The sequence below is a fragment of the Toxotes jaculatrix genome, chromosome 8, assembly GCF_017976425.1.
Source record: "Toxotes jaculatrix isolate fToxJac2 chromosome 8, fToxJac2.pri, whole genome shotgun sequence".
In the NCBI taxonomy this organism is placed as follows: Eukaryota; Metazoa; Chordata; class Actinopteri; family Toxotidae; genus Toxotes; species Toxotes jaculatrix.
The window spans coordinates 16507129-16532586 of record NC_054401.1 but is presented as its reverse complement, the minus strand read 5'-3'; the positions used below and the strand labels follow the sequence as shown (position 1 = coordinate 16532586).

General features: G+C 40.1%; 1 protein-coding gene across 2 annotated transcripts in view; it reads right to left on the bottom strand.

Annotated features, from left to right (window-relative positions):
• Positions 1–25458, bottom strand: part of cdkal1 (CDK5 regulatory subunit associated protein 1-like 1) — a 221321-nt gene that overhangs the window by 68399 nt on the left and 127464 nt on the right. For both annotated transcript variants that reach the window (XM_041045092.1, XM_041045093.1), the window contains exons 10-11: positions 22215–22360; positions 154–334 (exon numbers count right to left, since the gene is read on the bottom strand). In XM_041045092.1, coding sequence (XP_040901026.1) covers positions 154–334; positions 22215–22360 — 327 coding nt within the window. The remainder of the gene's footprint in view (positions 1–153; positions 335–22214; positions 22361–25458) is intronic.

The window sequence follows — 25458 nt, the reverse complement described above, 5'->3', positions numbered from 1 at the left end:
TTTACATTTTTCAGATGACAGGAGGCTGGCCTGTGTTTTCTCAGTACACACGTGCTAATTCCTTGTGTGCACTTAAAGCACAGCATATGCACACACAAACAGCGCTAACAGTACTAATTGTAAAGGAGTCTCGGACTCCTTGTTCACACTCACCACATGTGCTGGTACTTGCTCCATCTTGGCCGCAGGTGTACCAGGTCTGGGGTAGAACTGGTTGATGAAAAGACTAGGGAATCGGTAGCATTTCACCAATTCTAATGTCTCTTGGAAGTCTTCCTCCGTCTCACCGGGAAAACCGCAGATTATATCTGTAGCGATGGTTACACCTGGGACCCTAAGAGAAAGAGAGTGGCTTTTAGTTGTTTAGTTGTTGTTATTTCCTGGTTGTAAAATCATTTTTTAAAAAAACATCTGGTGTTGAGGTGCCCTTGAGAAAGGCTTAGGTTCTGTTTTAATTTCTGGTGTTGCAAGGAAATAGCAAGTCTGATCCTTTGAACTTCTCAGGATATGAGTTAATATTAAAACAAAATAATACCATCTGAGAGAGAGAAAACTGTGAAGCCCCTCTGTTCCGCTCCAGCATTTGGTTCTGCACCCATCCAAGCTGTTTTGCCATCAGCTCATGGTTTTATTGTGTAGCTAACGCCATGCAAAATATTTTCTCTTTGGTTATTCATAATTCAATCAGGGACCATCATGGAGATCAATATCCTGTACACCAGAGCAACCTCTTGCGGAAAAGGAATAATAAAAATGACAACAACACACATCATATATTTCAGTCTAACATTCATTCACCTCAAACTACAACTTGAAGTTTGAGATTCACTGACATTTTCCCATTGTTGATATGTGCCTTTGAAAAAAACTAAGTGAAGCACAATAGCATCACAGAAAGCTACAGCCTTTCCCCATGGACTCATTCAGCCAATCAAAACCTGATTAGCAACCTCTGCTGCCAATCGTTAGCTATTGATTATTGACCTGCTATCTCATTGGAATGTTGGAATGTAATTGTAGTCAGTAGGGTATGAGAAAAGATGCATCGATTTGATTTATGTGTTTTGTTTGTATTGACAGCATCTTATAAAAGAACTCCAAGGCTAGGTCACCACTGCCTGTCAGGAAACCGTGTATCTCTAGAGCACATACTTGACATTACCATTGAAATATATGCAGTTTTGACATGTTGCTATACAGTTTCAATGATTGGACTTAATCCCAAAGGCATTTAACATCATCTTCAAAGACCAGAGTGGCTATCAATTACCATAAAAGAGGCAAATAAGCAATATGCAGAAAGAAATATTATTGTTAGCAACAGAGAGTTCTATCTGTTACAAACTTGGTTTCCAATTGCCTGTTTTTGAGGAAGACGTTGTTTGCTTGAGTCAAGTCAGACTGGAAATGGCATCCAATACAGAAATAATTGGAAATCATTTTCAATACAGGTGAGCCAAGCCATTGATTACAAGATTTCTATCAAAGCCCTAGATTCAGTGTAACAGGAGGGACACTGGAGTCTAATGTGTTGTATGGCAAGGAGTCTGCTTTTAGAAGCCAGAATTTAATTAGTAACAGACGACTGGCAGATTTCCTTTGAAAAAGCTTTGGATGGAATAGAAGAGGAAGGCCATAGTGACGGAGTAAACTATCAATCACCAGTAATTTGGGCTTGCTTCTTTCTATTCACTCTTTCATTTTATCTTTATTCTTGCCACTTTTTCCCTTCTCCTTTCCTCACTCATTTTGAACAAATATCTCATCACTTATGTTGTAACTTCTTAAATGTATCTGTTCCCTGATCTTACAGCTGGTGTTTACACAGCACTAAGACAGCGATGGACTGAAAAGTAAGACATTAAGTGCATTAAGACATGAGACCAACACATGCGTGGACACACAAACATACGCAACAGGCCAACAAGAAGAAAGATAGCTCAACAAAGACACCGAGAAAGGAATGGAAAAGACACTTTGTTTGCAATAGACGACCTGATGCATCTTTAATTACATTAACTTCCTGCATCTGCAACCCCATGATAACCTCTGACCTATTGATGAGTTCCAATTGGCTGGTGGTCATTAATATTAACCAATGGCCTGCAGGCGTAGGCATCCTTGACCTCTCAGATCTGCCTGACCACCACACTATGGAAAAAGTAAAACTACATAAATTAGAAATGAAAATCTGAGCATGGAATGGTTAAATGGCTAAATAAATAAATCATTTTCTATTTGTGATGAAAATTAACTTCTCGGATGCCCTCGAGCAGAAGCTCTGAACCCCCTGAGTATTTAATTCAAAATGCATGTTTTTAATCCTTTACTTTGTTAGCCAAACAAAGGACTATTTGCAGCCTGTAGGCTCCAACAATAATTAATAAAGTGACATGTAAATGAAAATGGGAAGATATAGTTCATGTTTTTGGAGCGGGGGTAGCATCACAGTCATCAGAAGGAAATGTTTTTCGTTTTTGCGAGTGAGCTTAGTCCAAACCATTCCTCTCCTACAGGGATAAAATAAAGTTTGAACAAACTCACATCATTTATTGCTACTTAATGATCTCATCACAAGCCTATAAAATGTCTATAATGTACTCCCTCAAGCTATCTTATTAATGGCAGAGGGAGGGATGGTTAATAAAATTAGAAATGTCAACAAACAAGCAACTTTTTTTTTCTGGACTCCATAGATATTCCGTATTTTGCATATCCCTCAGGCTTGTATATGTAATTTGCTATGGCCCTTTTGGTGGTAGTGGTCAGGAGGTAGTCACTGTGTCCTTTTCATGCTTGCAGCAGTGCTAAGAAAATTTACACCGCTGCTTTAATAAATGTCCAATTCAGGCCAGGGGGGATTGTAACACATGGAGGTAGAATACTGAGAGAAGGGAGAGAGACTGGTGTGAATTGGCTTTTGTGGATTTTCCTAAGGTAGAGACTGAGAGAGAAAAAAAAAAGCATGTGCACACACACTGTCATTTTGACACCTCTGTCTTTCTCAGATCTAAGGGTGATGGAGGTGTGATGTGTGAGACTAATGAACAAGAACCACACTGAAATTCGCCGCTGAAATTCGTTGAAATGAGAGAGGAGAAAAGTTATCTCGTTGTTGTTCACCTTTCAAAAACAGAGCGTGTGGGAAACAGAGAGAGAGGCAAAGATACAGAGGCAGTCAGGGAGGAAATCAAGAAAGAGCTCAGCTCAACTTGCTTTCAATTAAACCCACACAGGAAGAGGGCTAATTTTAAAACTTCAAAACTGAAAAACAGCTTTGTTTGTTTAACCTGAAATGAACTTTTGTAGCAAAGTACTGTACATAATTTTAACAGTGGATGAGAAATACTTTGATTTTTTCTTTCCTTCTTTTCTCCAGCAAGCTTGTCAGATGCCTGCTCATCAATCAGTCAATCAGTTTTGGAATCACATTTCTATTTAAATGTCACAAAAAGGACTAAAATATATTCATTATTCCTATCAAATGTTAATTAGAGCTCAAATAGAGCTTTGATTGCAAATGACATGTGCAAAGCCAGTGGCACCAACTGTATGTGGGGTAAAAGGAAATGAGCTATCTACCCAATAAACTAAGAGAACTGCAAGCAGCGTAACCCAAAAACACTGACAGAGCAAGATTAGTCTCTTTGGTGTGTGGAAAGGAGATAAACAGACAGAGCAGAAAAGGATCTATCAAATGAGTCATTATCTGGTATGCCAGGCCAGGAGAAAGAGTTAACATCGATAAGTATTGATTAGAGAATTATATCAGAGAAAGTATTCTTTACCGAAAAACAAAAAGGGGAAAAAAAAAGTGATGCTCCATGACACAGAAAGCATCATACAGATGAAGAAGAAAAATACAAAAAGTTAGGAAATAATGGATATACTTATGTTGGATATAAAGTAAAAATGGACTATGGACTAAGATTACACTTAATCACAATCAAGATTTACAAAAACATACTTCATCATCCTCGTCGCCTACACACATGGCCTCTTTAAATGCATCCTAACTGTTTATATAGGCTTCATTTAAGCAGCACTCTGTTTGAAAACTATCTCTTTTAATGGAAAGTAAACTAATCCCCTGTGAATATGCTATGTACGTGTCTGTATGATGAGAGAAAACAACCAGCAGTCAGACACTAACCTCATGACTAATGCTGCACTTCCTGTCGCTGCTGCAGAATACAAAGACTACACAGCCCCTGAAGCCCCTAAATCAAAAGAGATAATAGTGTGTGTGTGTTTTGTTCCTATCATTTCTCCTCCTGCCCCGTGGAGGCAAAGAGACCACATCCCTCAAGACAGTAGCCTCCACTAGCCATAGTGTGCTACCAGCCTGAGTTAGCATTTACACAGGGATAGTTTGCTCATAGGAGACTTAAGTCATTTAATTAAAACTCAAGATAAGTACACAGTCAGTCCCCCATCTGCCTCAATAGGCTGAATTAAGCTTCATAAAACAAGCCATTGTCTACTGAACAATTATCGACTCTTTGTTTGCCGAGGCCCTCACACATCCATACATGTGGATATGCTCCCATGCACACACAGCCATCCTGCATCATATATTCAAAAGATGTGCATGTGTATGCAAGTGTGTTTGCACAACAGATGCCTGTGAGCAGCCCCCGTGATAAGATGAAGGCGAGACCACTGGGACAGAAGAACCCTGAAAAACGACAGCAAGGAACAAACAGATGAGTGTGGCACGGAGGTGTAGAGAGGAAGGCGATGGGTGGAAGGATGGAAGGATGAGGGTGGAAGAAAGACAATCTGGGAAGGTAAATATTTACCTATTCATCTGTCGGAAAGACACCATGCTACCCATCTGTGCTGCAGTGTATGTGCTGTGTGTGTGTTCTCTGAAATGATAATGCGTGGCAAACTGGGGCCACTGTAGCGTAGGAGTCGGACAGAGAAGGGAGAGAGAGATGCGCTGAGGAGAAGAGGGAGAACGAGATGAGGATGGGAAGGCCGTGTGCTGTGGGGAGATTTTTATTGTCAAATGTAAAAAGTTTGGAAAGCTGCTGTCTCGAGGAAACTCAACTCCTAAATAAAAATCACATTAACATGTAAGCTGACAGCTTTACTATAGTGTGCGAGTGTGTGTGTGTGTGGGAGAGAGAGCAGCAGCTGGGGTGAGAGCGAAATTCTACAAGGACTGAAGTTTTAAGATTACAGAGCCACAACATATTGTGTGAAAATTATGTTCAAGTCAGATTTAATCAGCACTCGTGTGAGGATGAGCAGTGGGGTTTTCACCATGGATGTTCAGTCCTCATAAGAGCCATCTGCCCACTCCAATACTCAAAAAAATAAGTTGCAACATCTTTAAAATCTAGATGCTAAATGTATTGGGGTTTTTTTCACTTCACTTTTTTTCATGAATCCATTTAAATTTTCCCAGATTTCCCTGTCAGTAATTTTACCCCTTTGTCAATGATCATAACTATTCCCTCTGTGAGTTATACAGCAGCACAAAGTGATTTCTGCAATTGTTACAATATATTTGTTCAAAATGCTGCCAATGTGTCAACTGTTACTAGGTCACGCTTAAAATACTCACTTGAAGAGTGAAGTTGGCTTTAAAATTTAGAAATCATCTATAAAACAGATATTTTCCCCCCAAAAAAAGATCTTTAAAAGCCTGTGAAATATTCTTAAAACAGAAAAAACATCTGCCGTCACGTTGACTGATTTACCTCATCACATTCCTTTTCGACATACAGTACACACATCAGCACAGCATTAAAGGTCACCACTGTCTTCATTTGCAGTGATTTACCAAGATTAAACCTCTTTTGAAGATGTGATCAAAACCACAGGAACACAGAGTCATCACATGTCATACGTTTAACGCTTATCATTACTGCTGCCTGAAATACATTTCATGGAAATTTGCCAGTTACGTTCAATAAAAAGTTTGTCTTTTGCTTCGTGTTATCCAGGTCAGTTCTTTCTTGGCTTGTCATCTTGATTCGTGTTCGTGTTTCGGGTTTGGTTTCCTACTCTCACCCAGTTCTTCTTTTTTTTGTTTCTTATGGCTGTGAGGTGGTTTTACTTAAGTGTACCAATTTCATTACTGTGCAAACTAAATAAATGATAAAACATCTCATGCACACTATTTTACATCTAACTGAAAACAATTCTGAAACAGAAGGAACCAATAGGGGGAAGAATAGGGACACTTGTGAGAAGTGTGAGTAATCACTCAGACACTTAAGTGTTTGATTTAGCGGTGGCAGCTGGAGGTAATGGCACTGTCATGTAGGAGCTCAATTTACGGGGACAGAGAGAGAGAGAAAGGGGTCTGCCTGGTTATCACTCACTTTCCTCACCCGCTTCCACCGTCAGGAATGAAGAAGGGTACTGTCAGAACTGGTCGAGGAGGTGCCAGGTGACAGGCCAGATAACAGGAGGATTTCAGACAGATTAAAGCTGAACAGCCAAACAATGGTTCCCACTGTGGCTCTAATGCAAACTTCAATGACTGTAAAATGACTCTGGATACCTAAGTGACAGCTACCATGACCTAAAAACCTGATTACATCTGACAACGGAGTTGAAAGGAGGTAATGTTGTTGCCTAATTCAATTTGTTTGTTTGTGTGCAGGATGGTGAGTCTGAAGAATTTGACCACTTTCATGAAACCAGCAAATTTCAAGCCTAGTTTCAGATAAAGTCGTGAAATGTGTCACATTAAAAAAGAAAAAAAAAAGTCTTGGAGAAAAATGTTGTGTTGCTGGAGGCGTACACACCAATGCCCTAAATGAGCAAAAAAAAGTCTGCAGTTCCCACTACACTACAGCCAGGATAGATGACAGATGAAAAACGGCTAAAAAGTATAAATTAATGCACTTAGTATGTCAGACAAGCTGGCAGCTGCATTCTGGCATTTTGCTGTAAAGTAATTCCAATGACTGAAGGATGCAAGAAAAAAGAGAAAGCAGACTGCAGTGAGCTTGAGTGTAGAGAGGTGACAGACAAATGACTGGTTAAGAGACAGAATGAGACAGGTGATGGCTTCAGTTGGCCTGCAAGGAGCTGTCAAACTGTCAGAAAGACTTTCTCAAGCTGCATCTTTTGCTCATTCTTACCTCAAATCCTTGCTTTCTCTCAGTCTATCTTGCCGGTTTAGAAAGTAAATTGTGGAATCACTTTTTTTTTTCTTTGCAAAAACCTCACACATGCACAGACACACGAGCAGGCACTGCTACATCAAATGCACTGTGCTGTGACAGTACCCTTGAGTAAACAGCAGCCTCTCTCACTCACAGACTTCTTCATCTTCCTCCCATAATCATCGTTTCTCATTAGCTATTACTTGTCTGTAATGGAGATAGACAGAATTCAGGTTTGAAAATCTGAAAAATAAAAACATTAAAAAAATGTGTGGTGCTCATGTTTGGACTGTGGGTAATAATTATCCTCATACTACTTTTTTAACTGTATTTGTTGAGGCAAAGTCTGTAATTCCTTCCATTCCTTGTTTAACATGCTGTCTATGTCGTTGGTCTACTAAGTGAATACCAAGTCATTTGTCTCGAAACCTGAGGTGCAAAATAACCTCTGTCTTTCAGTGTAGCAGGTCATTTGTAAAGATCGAGGTGGCTGCCCGGGAATGAATGGAGAGCCAAGTAAATAATGATCCCGCTGGAGTCATCAGTAAACTTTATCATTTAATGAAACAGCCTGAACACACCAGAGCAGAACTGCAGTTCAATTTAACACACACAGTTACACATGCAGACACACACATACTTCATTAGCCCCAGAGAAGGGGAGGAAGAACACACACATACATACACATTTCATTAGTCTGAGGGAGGAGTAATAAGAGCACACACTCACTCAGTCACCCACTCACAGTTATTCTATACACACACACACACATGCACAGACATAAATATATATGCCTGTGGAGGGCTGCAGTGCAAAGGCAATGACACTCGTGACTGTCTAGCCACGCGTTAAATGGACTGTCTCTTTGCACTTTATTTCAATTTAATCCAGCCTTCATTGACACGCTCACAGTATGTGATTCATCATTCCATCCCGGTGTGCTGACCTGACCTGCACAGATATGGATAACATCAAAGCACCGGATAAATGCTGGACATAAAAGCTTTACCTGAATCAAATGAATGGTGGGAATGCTTTAAGTGTAAGCTTTTTCGTGCTCTCTCTCTCTGTCAAACTGCTCACCCACGGCAAGATAGAAATATTGTTAATGACACAAGTTCGTGAGACGGGTCACTACATACATCTTCTCTTTTTGTAAAGAAGAGGATACTGTGTAAGTGGATGTTCCAAAAGGCTAAAACAGTCAGTGATTAAAAGCAACAAAGGGAGGAAGAACTATGTCTAAAAGTATAAAACTAGATTAATACAAGTTAGGCCATTAGGGTAATAGTTAGGCCAAAAATTGCCAATACTGAAAATGTTTCTTAGGTAAGGGCTATTTGTTCACCTCTGTGTACACACCAGCTTACTTGCAACAGAAGAAAAGAAGCTTTTGGGCTCACATGCAGAAGCTGCTTCTCCAGCTGATAGCAGAGCTAAGTTTGCCCGCAGGTTGGCTGGCTAGTAAGTGGAGTATGAGCAATCTTAGCACTGCAGACATGTTTTTTTTTCACAGTCTACTCACAGTTAGGCCTCGAAAGAGCAAAATTACATCAAAGACATGAAACACAGAGAGCAGCCGCAACAGAAAACAAGGGTGAACACTGTGTTATACAGAAAAGACTTTTGATTGATGCTGAAGTTGGTTGTTTTCTGTTAGACAGGTAATTAACTGACTAATTATTTTTAACTAACTAATGATTTTATGAATCATTAAGCCGATAGTCACTAGAGCCCAAGATCAGCATCAAATGGGCTCTTCTTGAGAGTGAGAAAGAACCTGTCAGGGAAGATCAGTTGGTGATCTTTTAATGTGCGATTCTTCCAGTAAAATGAGCAACATCAGAGGGACTTTCATCACATCTACAGGACAATCAGTCATGAACTGGCAACGTGATGTGACACAGGGAACACTATACTGCTGTAATGTCAATTTCACTTTACAATAAACACACAGTTTCTAAACAGCTGTAGTGCTGCATTTCTTTGTCATTTACAGATCATCAAATATCAGACATAAGATCATTTTTGTAAACAAGGTTTGAGTAACTGTATGTAAACACACTGAGTTGATGATTAAAAAGCCCAGCCACTAACAATGTATCCATTCCTGTGTATTCTCTATACCACCGCTTTGATGGCCTTTAACTGTCAATATTCCTTGAAAGAGTATGTACAAGTACACACACACACAGTCTGACTGCCCAGGGTTACACAACTGGCACAGCTTCTTATAAAACCTGAGGAACACGTAACAGTAGATGAACTGAAATGGTATGAGGTAGGAATGCGTTCCTCAGGGTTTAATAGCTCAACACTGCTAAACATTATTTAACCTTCAAGCTTATTATTTTGGCGGCAAATTTTCCCTCCCTGTAGACAACGGTTGACAGGAATTTAGAAACACACACAAGCACGTAAGCAAGTGGCAACACAGCAGAGCTTGCTGCCAGTGAAAATCCACTTGAGGCTGGAATAAGTGTTGCATAATGGTGAAGTCCAAAAAAATGGTATCGCTCACACACACACACACACACACACACACAGGTCTCACACAAACATATTATAGTCCATCAACTGTGAGTAAAACTCTGCGGTTGAAAATAAGCTCTCAAAGGTGGGTTGAGTCAAACACTGAGCAAGAGAAATATGATATGTGAGAGAGAGACTGAGAAGTGAGTCAGACGGTGAAACATGACCGTGTTCCTAGATGTGCTCAGGTATCAGCTGACCTTGTGTTTGTGCTTATGGGTGAACACTGGGAAGGTGCGAGCACATGGAAAGTTAGCACTCTCCTGCCTTGTTACTTGACTTTCCATTATGTTTGAGTGAGGTTGTTTACATGTTCACATTGTACCGCCACGCTATCTTACTCCCTGTGAAGCTGGGGGTGTTAGCATTCTAAGTCTAATCTCACTGTGTGTGTGAAGACATTTTCAACTTTAAAGGGCTGTTTAAGGGTCAAGGCTTGGTTTTAGGGTTAAGGTTGGAATTGGGTTTAGGTTAAGGTAAGGGTTAGGGAATGCATTATGTCAATGAGTGTCAAGTATACATGGCAGTAATGGCAGTTTAGAAATCACAGGCAGAACAATCTTGAAATCACAGACAGAACAATCTTACTTAACAATAAAAGAACAGTCTGTCCTGATCTCACGCGGTTTCAGTTTGTACCTTGGCATATACTGTCCAGTGGGAAACAACTCAAAGTACTTTCCCATACTAGTGGAACAAATAAGATTTGTTTGAGGGAATACGAAAAGCAAATACCAATACATCTTTTAAGCAAATAGAGAAAATGTCTAACAGGTGAGGAAACTGTGGTAAGTCAAACATAACCTCAGTCCTTGAGGATCACAGATAACGCTGGGGCTCATGAGTCAAACCCACATTAAAGCATTCCAGATATCTGGTCAAATTAAAAAAGAAAAACACATCGTTCTTCCTAAATTATTCTGGCAGGGTGAGTATATGGGTTGGGCTGTTTTGCCACCTGCTCTTTGTGACCACTGGGACCGATCGAGTTTCACTTCTGCTCTGACATGTTTTGAAGACGTGCACACACGCACACCGCTTACGTAAGTGTCAACACTCTCCGTCCATCTGTGTTTTCTCCCTCCCTCTCTCATGCACACACACCACCCTCAAGCTCCTGCGCGTCTGTGTGAGTGTGTGTGTGTGTTCTTTTCTCTCAAGGCAGGAAGGATAGGTATTGTGGTCTGAGAGGCCTAATAATAAATTAACATGACTTAACGAAAGAAAACATCTCTTGTAATCATAGTGAAGCTGTATTTATCCTGTGTGTGTGCGTGTGTGTGGTTTGTGGGAAGGAAATAAGGTGTAATCCAGAGGAAGTATCAATAAGACAAGGATGTGTTAGGAACTGCCAAGAGTCATTATCCACAAGCCACACACACACACACACACACACACACACACACACACACACACACACACACACACACACACACACACACACACACACACACCTCAGTTTCAGCTTGTTGTGAAGTTAATGACTCGTTTTCTGCTGGTTTCCTGGTGCTTAAACTGAGCCAATTCACAACGCTAGACTTATTGACACACACACACAGCCAGGTAGGAAGGCTCCTTCCCTCTTTCACTCCTTCCTGGATTAAATCACTTCTGTACACAAACACTAACACTTACAGGCAACATAAACAGGCAGCATAAACAAGCAGACAAACAAATTAATAGGATCCCCGTATCTATCTGCAATGTGAATATAAATCTAAGGTTGAGTGTTTAAGAGTGTTTAAGGGAAATAAAAGTGAAAATTAACAACAAAACCCCTCCAGCAAAGAGCAGCTGAAAAGAATCATCTGTGAAGAAAGGCAGAACATATCTCCACAGATTTGTGAAAGACTGGTATCATCCATGGAGGACTGAATCATCAAAAATAAAGGTGGACATACAAAAATGGATTCTACTAATGAAGGGTGTACTGACTTTTGCTGCAGGTGATCCTTAAATACAGATCTCTCTTCATAGTTTAATTAGTCCAACATGTCTGTTTTCCAAATTCACCCCCCCTCACAGATGAAGTGGAGTTTCCGAGACACCTGTCAGTCAATATGGTGGGCTCAGGTTTAACAAATTTACAACGGCGGCATACACAGAAACAAGCTTTTACACAGATGCTACTTGGGTTAAAATCTGCTTAGCACTTTAGGAAAATATGGATGTGAAAACTTGGGCACTCAAGTGGAGCTGCTGAGTGGAGCGTTTATGTGTGCGTATGTGTGTGAGACCTCCCCTGTGCCTGTGATGACTAAACCAGGCTGTTTGTTGTACATGTTCTTCTTTCTATCTGCGCGGTTAAATAAAGGTTTTAAATCAAAGACTGAGAGTCAAAACACACACAGAAACCCTCACTGCTTCGTTTACTTGCTGAATCATCACTTGGAGGGAGAAGAGAAAGGAGGGGTGAGATGTTGACAAGTCCCGCCAGTGTGGTAGGTTATCGCGGCAAACCTGTCTTGCTCACTGCTGTCTTCCCGCCTCTCTTGCTCTCTCTTCTTTCCCTCTCTTTTTTCCCTCACTTGTCTTATCTCTTTTTCTGTTTTTTTTTCTCCCCCACCAATGCCTTCAGGGAGTTGCTGTCCCTCCCACCTACTATTCCAGTGAAACATTAGCCCTGGCCGATACCTTAAACCTTTAAGTGTGTGTGTGTGTGTGTGTGTGTAAACTAATGAAGGTTTGTCTTCAACAACAAACAGAGCGAGAGCCTGTCTCTACACTGTGTAGTCACGCTACTGATGCATGTGTCCTGCCGTAACCCAGGATGGTTTGATATAACCCTGTCACTCCTCGTGACTAATAGAGATGACTAACATGTGCGCACACACATACACACACACACACACACACACACACACACACACACACACACACACACACACACACACACACACACACACACACACACACACACACACACAGACAGACAGACAGACAGACAGCACACACACACACACACACACACACACACACACACACACACAGACACACACACACACACACACACACAGACAGACAGACAGCACACAAACTCGACTGTCTCCGAGCTGTTTGTTTCAAGAGAAACAGTCGCTACACTCAAGAGAGACTGAGATAGACGGAAAGTTTATCATCAACGCACTATATCAACAGTCCCAGCGTCACTCTGCCGGCACATTGCACCACACCACAACACTTAAAGGTGCCTTTAAGGCTAGAGAGCTTAAGCAATCAAGTTGAGACTACTTTTTCAGGACCAAGTCTCTGTGCAAACTAGTTTTGCTCATTAAAAAAAAAAAAAAAAAACAATCCAAGGAAATTCTAATGAAGTTACAGTGTGCCTGATTGTCATGGTCACAGCAGAATGATAACCCTCGAGTCATGCAACATGAATTATAATTCATTTAATCACACATACAAGTCAAGTTTTCTGTATGAATCTGAAAAAAATGCAGCTAATTTGCTCTGAATACAATATTATGTGCTCTATTTTCTTGTATTGCTTTGTGAGTCTGCGTAAATTCCAATGCCAGCATCTCTAAAAGAAACATACAGTATGGCTGTCTACCATCTCAAACCACAGGACTGAGCATTATAAAGCCATGACGGCCAAATTCAATGGGATAAATTGTTACTTAACTTTTCCCATGTGGGAGTGTATCATGTGTTCACCTACAGGGTGAACACATGATATCTTGAAACACTTTTATGCTCCTCACATCCTGTTTAAACAGTGTACCATAATGTTACATATGTTATGTTACATGAGTTATCATCACATGCCTGGATTGATAATGCCATCTGGATTTTTTAGGGGAGTGACACGTAACAAAAACAACAGAGCCAAGAGCCAGATTTGACCCCTGTGATTTATCAATATAAGGTATGAATCTATGAATCACCAGAACGTTTGACCAGCTGTATATTTTAAAATGTGAGAAGTGATAAAATGTTCTATTCACTTCATACATAATAGTTGGTGCCTCCAAATCTGGACTAATAAAGTGCTTGAAAATTTGAAGAGACCACCCAGATACAAGCGTGTCTCTGTTGTCTTTTATGTGTGTGTGAGTACTGATAATTTTAGAATAAAATTCCTCCTGGGCAAGAGAAAAGAGACAATGTTCACCTAATAGCTCCTTCTCTGACGTCTTTCTGTAACAATTACGACAATATAAAAAAAAACTTGTCAAATAATTGTAGATCCTTAAAAGAAATCAGGTGCAGCAATAATGTTTTTGGATGCTGAACAAGGGTAAACAGGTTGAAAAGAATGCTGTACTGCTTTGATGCCTTAGAGAAAGAGCAGAGTTGTGTTATAGGTCAGATTGATGTGTGTGAGGTGAACACAACCTGTGAAAGCACATCACAATGTTATTCATCTTATTCATCTTGATGGCCTAACCAACGTAACCAAACGCTGCAATGGAGATTACCTGGGGAGTCCCAGGTTTTCAGAGGTCATGTTGTAGGTCAAGGGTCATTGCATCAGTCAGCTGATGGGCTCACACAGATTAATCACCTGTTGACTTTTCCAAATCCTCGTTCCTTTGGGACCACAACTGTAAAAACCACCATCGCTGTTACAGCTGGAGGTGCCCTCAACATTATGTAAACTTTGCTATTTTAAATATTTTCTTGTTTCTATTTACTACTGTTTTCTCCCGTGCTTCTTTCGTCAAATAATACAGAAATGATGGAAATTGGAATTAAAAAAAAAAAATCCTCAAATAAAATATGCACAGCTGACAGGGTTGTGAGTGAGTGTGTCTCCTTGGGAGATGGACCTCTACGGCCTGAGATTGAAAGGGTTTTTCAGAGGTCAGGAGCATGTAACCTCCAGGGAAACTAACTTACTGCCATGAGGGAAACCTCAGAAGGCCTGTGTGCCGGTCAAAGCCCAGCCCTCCCCTATCATCTACCAATTTCTGGTAACAAGATGGCGTACACCCCCTCCTTTCTCCTCAACCCAACTAACCCTAAAGTTCAACATTAATATTGCCAGAATCAGCTGCTCTGTGCACATACAAGACCAATCCCCCAACCCACAGAAGCATAACTATTCTTTTCCAGGCGTATCATTTTTGGCCCCTGTGGTTCAAACACATTTAATCCTCGAGAGTAGTCGAGGGAAAATCAGCCATATATTATGGCAAAGTACGAAACAACTCTGGAAAATCCTCTGACCACGTTCACTCACTCTGTAACAGCCTTATTCCACCATAACAGGATTTTCTCCATACATCATTACATAAAAGCTATACTTCATTATGTGATTATAATTGATAGAAGCAGAGAGAAAAGAGTGAAAAAAATATGGTCTGTGTTGGCAGACTAGGACAAATTAACCATTTTATTGAAGTAATTATACTACTGATTGTTCAAATTATTCATGGCAGAAAACAATCAGTTATAACAACTTGGAGAAATGAGTTATTATGTCATTTCAAAGGAGGGTATATTTAATGCTGTTTTTCTCTGAGGATATGGATGACTTTAGTGGAGAAGCACGGAATCAAAAATTAAGTGAAATATTAAAGTAGAGAACAACAGAATTATACATAATATTAAAAATGTCAAAGTCCAGAAGCAAAGAAAAAAAAAATGTAGACCCACAATGAAGGATCGTGAATCAAACACTGTGGCAGATTAGTGTTCTAAAAACTATACTTGGCGCACTCTGTGGGTCAATAGTGGGTCTAAACATGGGATGTGCCCTTATCTGAACTTAATCAATTTCACCAGCAGCATATGTGTTTTCAGTGGGGTTTTTATTGATCTCCAGTACATCCAGGGTGTGAAAAAAAGGGCCCGTCTTTCATTTAGTGCTCTCACACACAAACACTGCAGCACTGAGCTTATTTAGGCATTACCCAGAGGGGCTGTATGTGAGAACACAAATGTCCTAATCAGTTGGACTGGACATTAGACTGACTGTACCCTGCCAGCTCCCCAGTGCAAAGTCCATGTAATGTCTGATTGAGCTGATGTGCAAGCAGAGCAGGTCACTGTCCAGAGAATTCACAGCAACAGAGTGGGCATGTTTATGATGTTTCTATCCTGCTTCCAGCATGCCCCACACAGGCGTCACTCCTCGCCTAAACCAGGAGATCTACTGAGTATTTTCAGTAGATCTCCTGTGGTGTGCTATGTGGTGTCCTGTGTGCGGAAAGGAAACTCCAGACGAAATCCAGAGAAACAGCATGTTGTTCATCTTAAAAAAAACAAAAACCCAGCTATAATGACCACAATCTTAAGAAACACAGGATTGATTTTCTTCCACCTGTTCATCTACACATGCTTCTATAAGGGTCAGAGAATTCCTGATTTACCATTAGATTTGGTGAGTGTGTATGAGCTTTCATTGACGGAAGATAGAGGCATTCAACCATCAAGACCGTTAAACTTGAGACATGTAGTATGGAACAAATCAAAATGTTCAAACAAGCTGGTGTGTGGCCACGAGTGTGAGAAATTAACTTTCTTGTTTTTTTCTTTTCTCCCCAGAGTGTGATCTTTGGTTCGTTTCTGAGGAAATTGTAAATATATACAGAATTATTGAGGCTTAGATTTGTTTTACTTTCCACTGCTGGAAACTCGCAGCATTGTTCTAATCTTTTCCAGTTGTTTAGATGAAACATTTGCACCTTTGATTTTTGTGATGGTAATATTTACTGCTTCATGATTCTTACTTTCTGCCCAAAACCACGATCACCAGTCATTAGAGATCACCTAATGAGGAGCAGCAGGGACTGCTGTTTCACTCTGCTCGTAGTTACTGAGGGCATTTTCCATTTATTCTTTGAACTTTAATGTTAAGTGACCAGTAATTTATGATCCTAACTAACAACGTAACAGTCATGCAGTTACAGAGCCTCATTGTGACCAGATGACTTCACTCACTCAGCAGTGGTGCTGTCTGTTTGCACAGATATGCAAAGACTAAGAGACAAAGAAAGACTTAACACCAATTATCGGCCTGCAGAAAACAAAATCTAAGTTCAGAATGGAGTTCAAAATCCTTAGCTGTGAAGGATGTCAGGGTGGTGTGTCTGCATGTGTGTGTGTGTGTGTGTGTGTGTGTGCGCGCGCTGGTTTTCTCTGATAAGAAAGGCCAGAGGTGTTTGACCCCTCATGACCTCGCCGGTGTTGGTGGCATTAAGCGGTTTGTGAAGAGAAATACATTTGTCTCCTGCTGTGTGTGTGTGCATGTGTGTGTGTCTGTGTGTGTCAGTCAGATAAGCCCTGACCTCACACATACCTGCACAAGGTTCCTGCATGTGTCATCATTTCAGTCGAACTTCACATGGCGATACTAAGGACAATTGTGAGAACCTACAGGAACAGTCACCTGTGAGGCCGATTCACTACTACACGCTCACAGTTTCCCCTGCCACCTTGTGTGCACAACTCACCTACACACTAACCAAACACACCCAGAGCATGGAGTGTGGCCTAATTTTCTATGTGAGGTGTTTGAAAAAAACAAAAAAAACAAAAAAAACAAGAAAAAGCAACAAAAATTACAAACAGGCCAATGTAGGTCTGTCTTTCTATCTATGTAATTATCAAACAATTTTTAATCAATAGCTAGGGTGTTGTTACTTCCACATTCACACATGCAAGCTGTCCAGTGTTATAAGGACCAAAGCAAAACACTTGACAAGCCAAGTCTCTAGCTAACTCTTTCTCTTTATCTCGCGCTTATCTTCTCTTAAAAGTTTCTGAAAGAGCCATATCTCAGGACTAGGTGCTTTCAAAAGGCTTCCCTCAACAAAAGAAGACCGTCTGTTTATGTTTCACACATACACACTCTAGCACAGTCGTACCCTTTCTCACACAGACACACTCACTCGCACAGTGGGTGTGTTTTTTTGGCTTGTCCGAAGCCCTGGCCTCGCTCCCAGACCCCAAACTGCACCCCAGCCGTGACTGCAGCAGCCAAATGGGTCAGACCACTGAATGTGTGCTGGTATTGATTTCACACAAACCGACATCGCTCGTGTGTGTTTGAATGTGTGTGTTTAAGTATCGGAAGCCAGAAACTGAGTAACCGCGCACACGCATATACAAAGACTCACAAAGGGGTAGCCAGACAGTTTATGTAAACAAGATCTTATGACATGATACCCTGCGTGTGGCCAGCTTGTGTGTGTGTCTGAGTGCATGGTCTCTTTGTGTCTTCCTTGATCATTTGCACTGAGTTTGAATTTCTATTGAGCACTAAAAAAACAACTGGAGACTGGGACAGAGACCTCTACTCCAGGCTAAACAACTGCCTAAAAAGTAATACAGTGTGCACACACTCACGCACACGCACTCACACTCACAGACACACACTCAGATAAGCATCTGAGTCAGTGTTAAAGCAAACACAGCGGTATCACTCCTCAATTCAAGGCCCCTTCAGAGGGAACTTAAAAGGGAGGATTTAAAGGAATGATGAAACCTTCAACTATGGAGGAAGAAATGACCACACACTGCGCCCAATCAGAAGCTTTCAGTGGTAAAGGATATATTTGAGTGCTGAGAGGAGGACAGACAGGAAAGATTACAATTTCAAGTAATGGACCTGTCACCCACACCTGCAGACACACGTACACAAAAAGACAAAGACCTGAGAGTGAAAAACAGACTGGTAAACGCCTGACAAATGCAGAGACAGAGGGGAAAAAAGGCGCCGGGATACAGAAAAACAGAAAAACATGACAGGAAATAGGAAAATTGAGCAAGTGTTGAAATTAAAAGCTCATGCATACCAGCAAGCCTTTAGGTGAATTCTTGGGTATTCTACCAACAGCTTCAAAAATGGCCTGGACAAAATACTAGAACCTATTAGATGTGGCGATAATGAGTAGATTGTAGATTGAAGAGTCTTTATTGTCATTATGCGAGCATAACGAAATTTTTCAGAGAATCTCGGCTTAAAGGCACATGTGAATAATAACATAAATACTTAAAAAAAAGAACACTTGTGAAAATATAAACACAGTAAGTAAAGTAAGTAAAGTAAAGTAATAAAGTGCAGTGTAGTGATATTGTAGTGATATTTCAAGCAGACTATTGTCTTCAAACAGTGTCACAGGTGTCTTCTAAGGTTAGGACAAAATATTTACACAGAAATGTAGAACTGTATCACTGTATTACTTCCTCTTGTGATATGTTATTGATAAAAAAGGTCCCACCAATTTGAGCTTGACTCCACAGGGTGATGCTTATCAAATGAATGAGGGTAAACTGCTATTGTAGTTACTGACAACGCATCAGATATGACTGTAGCTGTTGAACTGGCCTGGATATCAACACGTTCTGTGTTTTGCGCATGCACAAAACCTGCGTCACAGCAGCCCTGAAACTGACAGCAGAGGATTGGACTTTACACAACACAATCTCATAACAGATGTTGCTGTCTGATGGAATTGCGCCTATGAGATGTTCTCCCGGTGTCTTGAGCAGCAACCTGCCATCTGCACTGCCCTCTTTTCTCCTGAAGCAGCTTGTTTATTGTACATTGTTACTGATGAAGTGTATCAAAATCTGTATTTATGTATCTGATTTGTCTGTATATCGTATATATAGTGACTTTTAATAATGAGATTAATGATATAGCCTAAAATATGAATTCACTTTTCAATTGAATGAACTGATTTTCAATTAAATTGTTATGCTGCTCTGTTATTGCATTAAAACTACATTTATTTATTTTTGTATAATTCCGCTATTTTACACTGAAACAGTGGCACATATGACAAGGTGCAGTCTGTGTGTTTGTTTGTTTGTTAAACAGGCACTAAGCTAAGACTCTATACACTTCGTTGTATGTTATTTCATGTCAGTTGTCAAACCACAATGCAGACAATAAATACATCATTCCTGCTTATTTTTTCTTCTTCAGTTGCACAGATATCGTCATGCATTGTGATGACTGTCTTGCAATGTATCGGGTATCACAGAATCACAGCATCATGATACCATCATTATTATGGAAAATATATCATGATAGTATCGCATCACGAGTTACTCTGTGATTCCCATTCTGTCAATTTAAATGGAGCAAAGTTGTTTCTCATTGTGCTGTGTGGTAGCACTGTGTGACCCTCACTGAACATGGACAAGAGAAAGAAAAGAACAGAGCTGTCTGAGGAGATAGGGAAGAAAATAACTGCCATGTTATGGTCAAGGTAAAGGCTACAAGGTCATCTCCAAGCAGCCTGATATTCCTCTGACCATAGTTGCTCCATTATTGAGAAATTTAAGGTCCATTGGACTGTAGCCAACCTGGATGTGGCAGCAAGAGGAAAAGTGACCCCAGATTGAACATAAGGATAGTTCAAATGGTAGAAAAATGAAAACTTCAAAACAGATACAAGCTGACCTCCAAGATCAAGGTACAACAGTGTCTGGCTGCACCATATGTCGCCTTCTGAATGAAAGTGGGCTCCATGGAAAAAAGACCCAGGAAGACCCCACTTTTGAAAGAAAAACATTAAAAAGCTAACTGGATAAATGCATATTGACAAGCCAAAATGCTTCAGGGAGAATGTCCTGTGGACAGATGAAACAAAATAAGAGCTTTTTGGTAAGTCAAATCAGCTCTGTGTTCACAGAAGAAAAAAAAAGAAAAGAACATGAACCCCACTGTGAAGCATGGAGGAGGATCAGTTATGTCATGGGGTTGATTTGCTGCATCTGGTACTGGATGACCTGGTTCTGTGCAGGGCATAATGGAATCAGATGAGTAGATCTAGTTGTACTAATTTCTTTCAGAGAAAATTGTGTTGTCATTTATTTTTTAAGTAGAAGTGTGCGAGTAATTTTGGTCAGGTCTATCATTTTCTGCATTATTCATCATTTCCACAGGTTATAAATGTATCTACCGTAAATGCACTGGACCGTGCTGAAAACTTTGGCCCACTCTTCTGTGGCCTGTGAACCACTGGGTTAAATTTTGTTCAGCTGCTTTACAATACAACTTAAATTTGTTTACAGTACAAAACAAGAAAAGGTTGTTATTTTATGAAAACAAACTGAGTTGCTTCTCATGACAGATGATGGAACAAGAAGCAATGCAAGAAAAAAGAGTGCTATCACTGATGTGAGATAAACCACAAATAAAAGATGGTTATACAGCAGTTTGGTGGGCTGGGTTAATCATCACAATGTTTTACAATAACAAAAGTGGCATATTTAAGCAAACAACAAAAAAAATGAGGGGTTGACAAAAAAAAAGTAAGCCAACAAATGACAATAGAAAAGTTCTAAGTCAAACACAGAACAGTCAGACTTCAAACTAATGGCTCGTGATCAGATAGGTTGGTTTTCTAAACAGAGCCAGAGGGAAAAAAATAAAGGGGCTGTGGGGAAGAATGAATGGATGAAATGTGTGGAGAGAGAGAGAGGCAGTGGTGTGCGAGAAAGAGAGACATATTAAATGTGTCAGCATGATCCAAACAGACATGCTGACTCACATAGTGACTGGTGCACAAACACCACACTCACACCCACACGCATACACATACACGTGAGTCTTCCAGCACTTCACGCTGTGTGTGGCGAGTGGTTCTATGAACTCCGTCAGTATATTTAAATGCGCAAATCTTCAAATGTAGATGGATGTACAGTGACCTGAATAAAAGTCTTGTTCACCCAGATTTACATTTTATATTTAAGCCTATGGCATGACCTACACAAAGCAGTTACATGAAATCTATTGACTGCTGCAGTACAGGGATCTCATCCGCTTAGAGCAAACTCCGTGCTCGCAAAATGACTTTAATCTGCAACATCAAAAGATGTGTATTCATACACAGACCAATATGATTCATCAGAGCAAAGTGCTGCCATGTTCAGCTAACTGAATGAGACTTTGATGATCATCTGGATATGGGTGGAAGTGAAGCAGAAACACCTTAAACTGTAGTTATCTTAAAATATGCCTACTGTCATTTAATTCCAGGAAAGAAGGCCTGTTTAAAAATAAGAGGTTATCATCTGGCAGCAGCATTAACATGCTTAAATACTCTGCACCGTGGCATACATAAACATCTTTCTTCTAAATCACACAATAATACCTAGAGATTTAAGGAGGAAATGTGACCCAAACTCATTTTCATATGAATCCCTTCATAGTGTATTATCGTAGCATCAATTCTATATTTATTCACCACCCCTGACGTGCACTGCCATAATTAATCATGCTTAAACTCCATGACAGATAATCTTTCATACAGTAAAAGATTAAGGTTGCATCATTTCTTATCTTTGGTGCTATGTCAGAGGTCAAATCCATGCATTATGTGGACGTTTTATAATTGTGGATTTGTTTTTCTTTTCTACTGTGTGTGTGTGTGTGTGTGTGTGTGTGTGTGTGTGTGTGTGGGTGGAATGCACATGTTTAGCTTTCAAATCCATGTGTGTTGCTCACTGTGCATATTTTGGAAGAACATAGCTTGATTGTTAAGTGTGTGAGGAAGAGTTATAGTAGAGTTATAGTTGGATGTCTGTCATCAATGAAAGAAACACACAACAGACTCCAGAGTCCATGAGAAGCCCACATCCTGCCTTACCTCTCTTTAAGGAAGTCCACCACTCTTTTGAAGTCATCGATGCAATACTCTCTTTTCATGTCCATCAGGACACTGTCCGAGGCCGACTGCACAGGAACATGAAGGAAGGCATAGACACGAGGGTGATTCAATATCTTAGCCATCTCCTAACGAGACACAGAGAAGAGAGGGAGAAAGAGAGACGGGGAGACAAGAAAAAAAATGGAAATAAAGGGTAAGATTTTCATGTATGGAGAGAAAAGGCAGTAGGGGCAAAAACACTGAAAGCTAAATAACTGCACAACACTAATGAGCTGAAGACATTTATTTTTTCATTTATTTTTTCATCTAACTTCACTTTGGGAAGTCTATAATTTTGGTTTTGTCACTTAATTAACCAACTCTGAGAAAAAGTATTAATTACCACTTAGTATACAGATGATGGTGGACAAACCTCGGACAAAAGGGCAGGCATTCTTAAGAAGTGGTGTTGCCATGGGAGTCATGTGTCTGAGGCTTTAAACTCTAATTATATTTTTGTGACTATAAGCTGAGCCAATGCAAACAGCTTCTACAACAGACTGCCTCTTTCTCTTATTTCTATTTCTTTCTTTTTTTTTTTTTTAATAAAGGAAAAATAAAAGAAAAGCATCTCAGGCAAGCCATCGTGTGCCCACTAGATCCAAAGTCTAAAGAGTCAAGGCTGCTCCAGTAGGAGTTCTTTGTGTTGGAAAACTCGAGAGCTTTTACCGAAGCATGAAGGTCCACATCTCACATCAAAGTGGTGAAGGGAAAAAAAAAATACATTAAGTCTATTAACCCAGTAAATATTTCTGGTCACTAGGTACCTTTGTGTTTTCACTAAAGGAGTGTTGCTCAGGCTACGGTACATGCTAGCCATAATGCCTACAGTTTCTATAATACAGAACACAGAAAGAAGGTTTTAAGTATAGAGCTGTTATTAAAAATATTTGAATCTTTACTTATGAAGACATTAACTTCAAGGGAAAAAAGTAATGTCAAACATACATCAGACTTTGATTTTCTATAGATTCAAGGAGAATCTGACTCACTCCAATTCTGGTAATTCATTTTCTTTATATTAACAGGACAGACCTGCTACAGCTCAACAAGAGAAGGCTTCTGAACATTCCCCGCTAAATTCCCAGTTTTATCTGCTAAATAGAATAAATAATGAGAATACAAACACAATTTTCAATAGTTTTTCACATCACAGTCATCATTCACCAATAATCAGATCTATAATTTCAGTTCATTGTTTTATCTCATCAGAAATGGACATGGTATAGTCAATGTATGTAGGCCTGCAGCAGGACTGAAAAGGGTGGTGAAAACAGGATTTTCCAGTAGCAACACTTCATTTTGAATTGCGTCTTTTTTAGCTCTTCCTTTTACACATTTAGTAAAAACAACTGCAAGAGTGACATTCTGTGTCTTTTTTTAATACACCGCATTAATTAGGAGAGTTGGCAGTTTTTTTTTTCTTTCATTCTTACTTTAATTTCCTCTGTAAAAGAACTAGAGAGACTACAGATGTCAGATTTTTCTGATGGACATAATCAGGATGCTATCATTACTATGCTAATCACCACAAGAAGGAGAGAGAGAGAAAAAGAGAGGGGAGGAAGAAATGATTTAATGATTTCCTACAAGAATGTGCTGATTGCAGTCCGTCTTCTCAATTAAGATCTATTGTGGAATGTTCCCTACTTCATACACAGACACAAAAGCATATGCGTGCATATGCACACACACACACACACACACACAGCTCAGTTGCGGCACCACAGGGGGTTGACCACTGGAAGCCCCAAATTAGAAAGAATTAATTTGGTCGGAAAATGGAGCTTGATTGGTGACAGAAATCAGCCTGCTACACGTGTGTGTGTGTGTGTGTGTGTGTGTGTGTGTGTGTGTGTGTGTGTGTGTGTGTGTGTGTGTGTGTGTGTGTGTGTGTGTGTGTGTGTGTGTGTGTGTGTGTGTGTGAGTGAGTCAGTGAGTCAGTGAGTGAGTGAAAGGAAAACATGTAAAGGAACACGCATTTATGTGTGTTTTAAAATGTTTTCAAAAGCCGAATGAATTGTGGATTGATGGATTACGTGCCCTTGTGCTATTTCTATATTTCTGATAATCATGCTCTATTTTTCTCAGTGTAGATGCTTCATGGAGTATACTTTAAAATTCTGGTCTGAATCCATGTAGAGTGCTCAACCAAAGGACTGCAATACGGGAAAGTAAGAACAATGAGGAACAATATCTAAAGTATAAACAGTGGCCTCCCTTCTCAGAAATGACAAATGACTGACAATAAAAAATAAAAAAACCAAACAGCACCATGAGGGGAACGCACTTATAAAAGGTAGTGTTCTGTGTGGTATTGCCATGTAGATACTTGAAGAAAACATTGGTCTTTTTCTCTGTTTGTGCCTTTTCAAACAGTGCTTGAAGGGCAGCCTTTTTACCTCAGGTACATTGTGCTATAGGCCCTGAAGTGCTCACTTCAAGTGTTAGAGTCTGCACTTGTCAACAATGACGTTTATATTTTATCCTAGTACACAGAATAGATGCGGTTTGGTCATATGCTTCTCCATTCTTTATTATACATGAGTATTTAGCTGCTGCTAAAGCCGACTGATGATAATTATCATGTGCAGGTCATAATAGGTACATTAAGATAAGTCCTTTGGAAGTGACGGGTCTCTATACACAGCTGTGACATTTCTCAAGTTTAAGATGTGTTACTGTATATGTGTGTCTGTCTATACATGTGTTTCTGTCCATGTCCGTATGTTTGTTTTACGGTATGGACTTTGACGCAAAGCACAATGAATTTAATCTGATGCTCCAGTCTCTTTAGATCCACTGACGATGATAACTCCCCATTGGCAGCAATCTAGCCGCTAGTTTGTTTGTGTGTGTTTGTGAATGTGTGTTGCAAGGGTGAATGGGGTCTCAACAGATGGCACAGATAGTTTGAGTTGCAGGACACTGCTGATGGCAACTGGGGATTAATCTGTAAGGGGAGGACTTTTCATTCACACAGGCCATTTATCATGTGTGTGCGTCTGTCTGACACAGTGCTTCCCATCCTCCAGTGATTAAAAAGCACACTGATATGAATCTCTCTTGTTACCGATCCCCGAGGAGTTGAGGCCTTTGCGATGTTTGACTGCTGATGACAGACAGTTTAGTGAGTCTGAAGTGAAAATGATGCTGTGATGGGGAAGATATCGCTCAGCGGTGC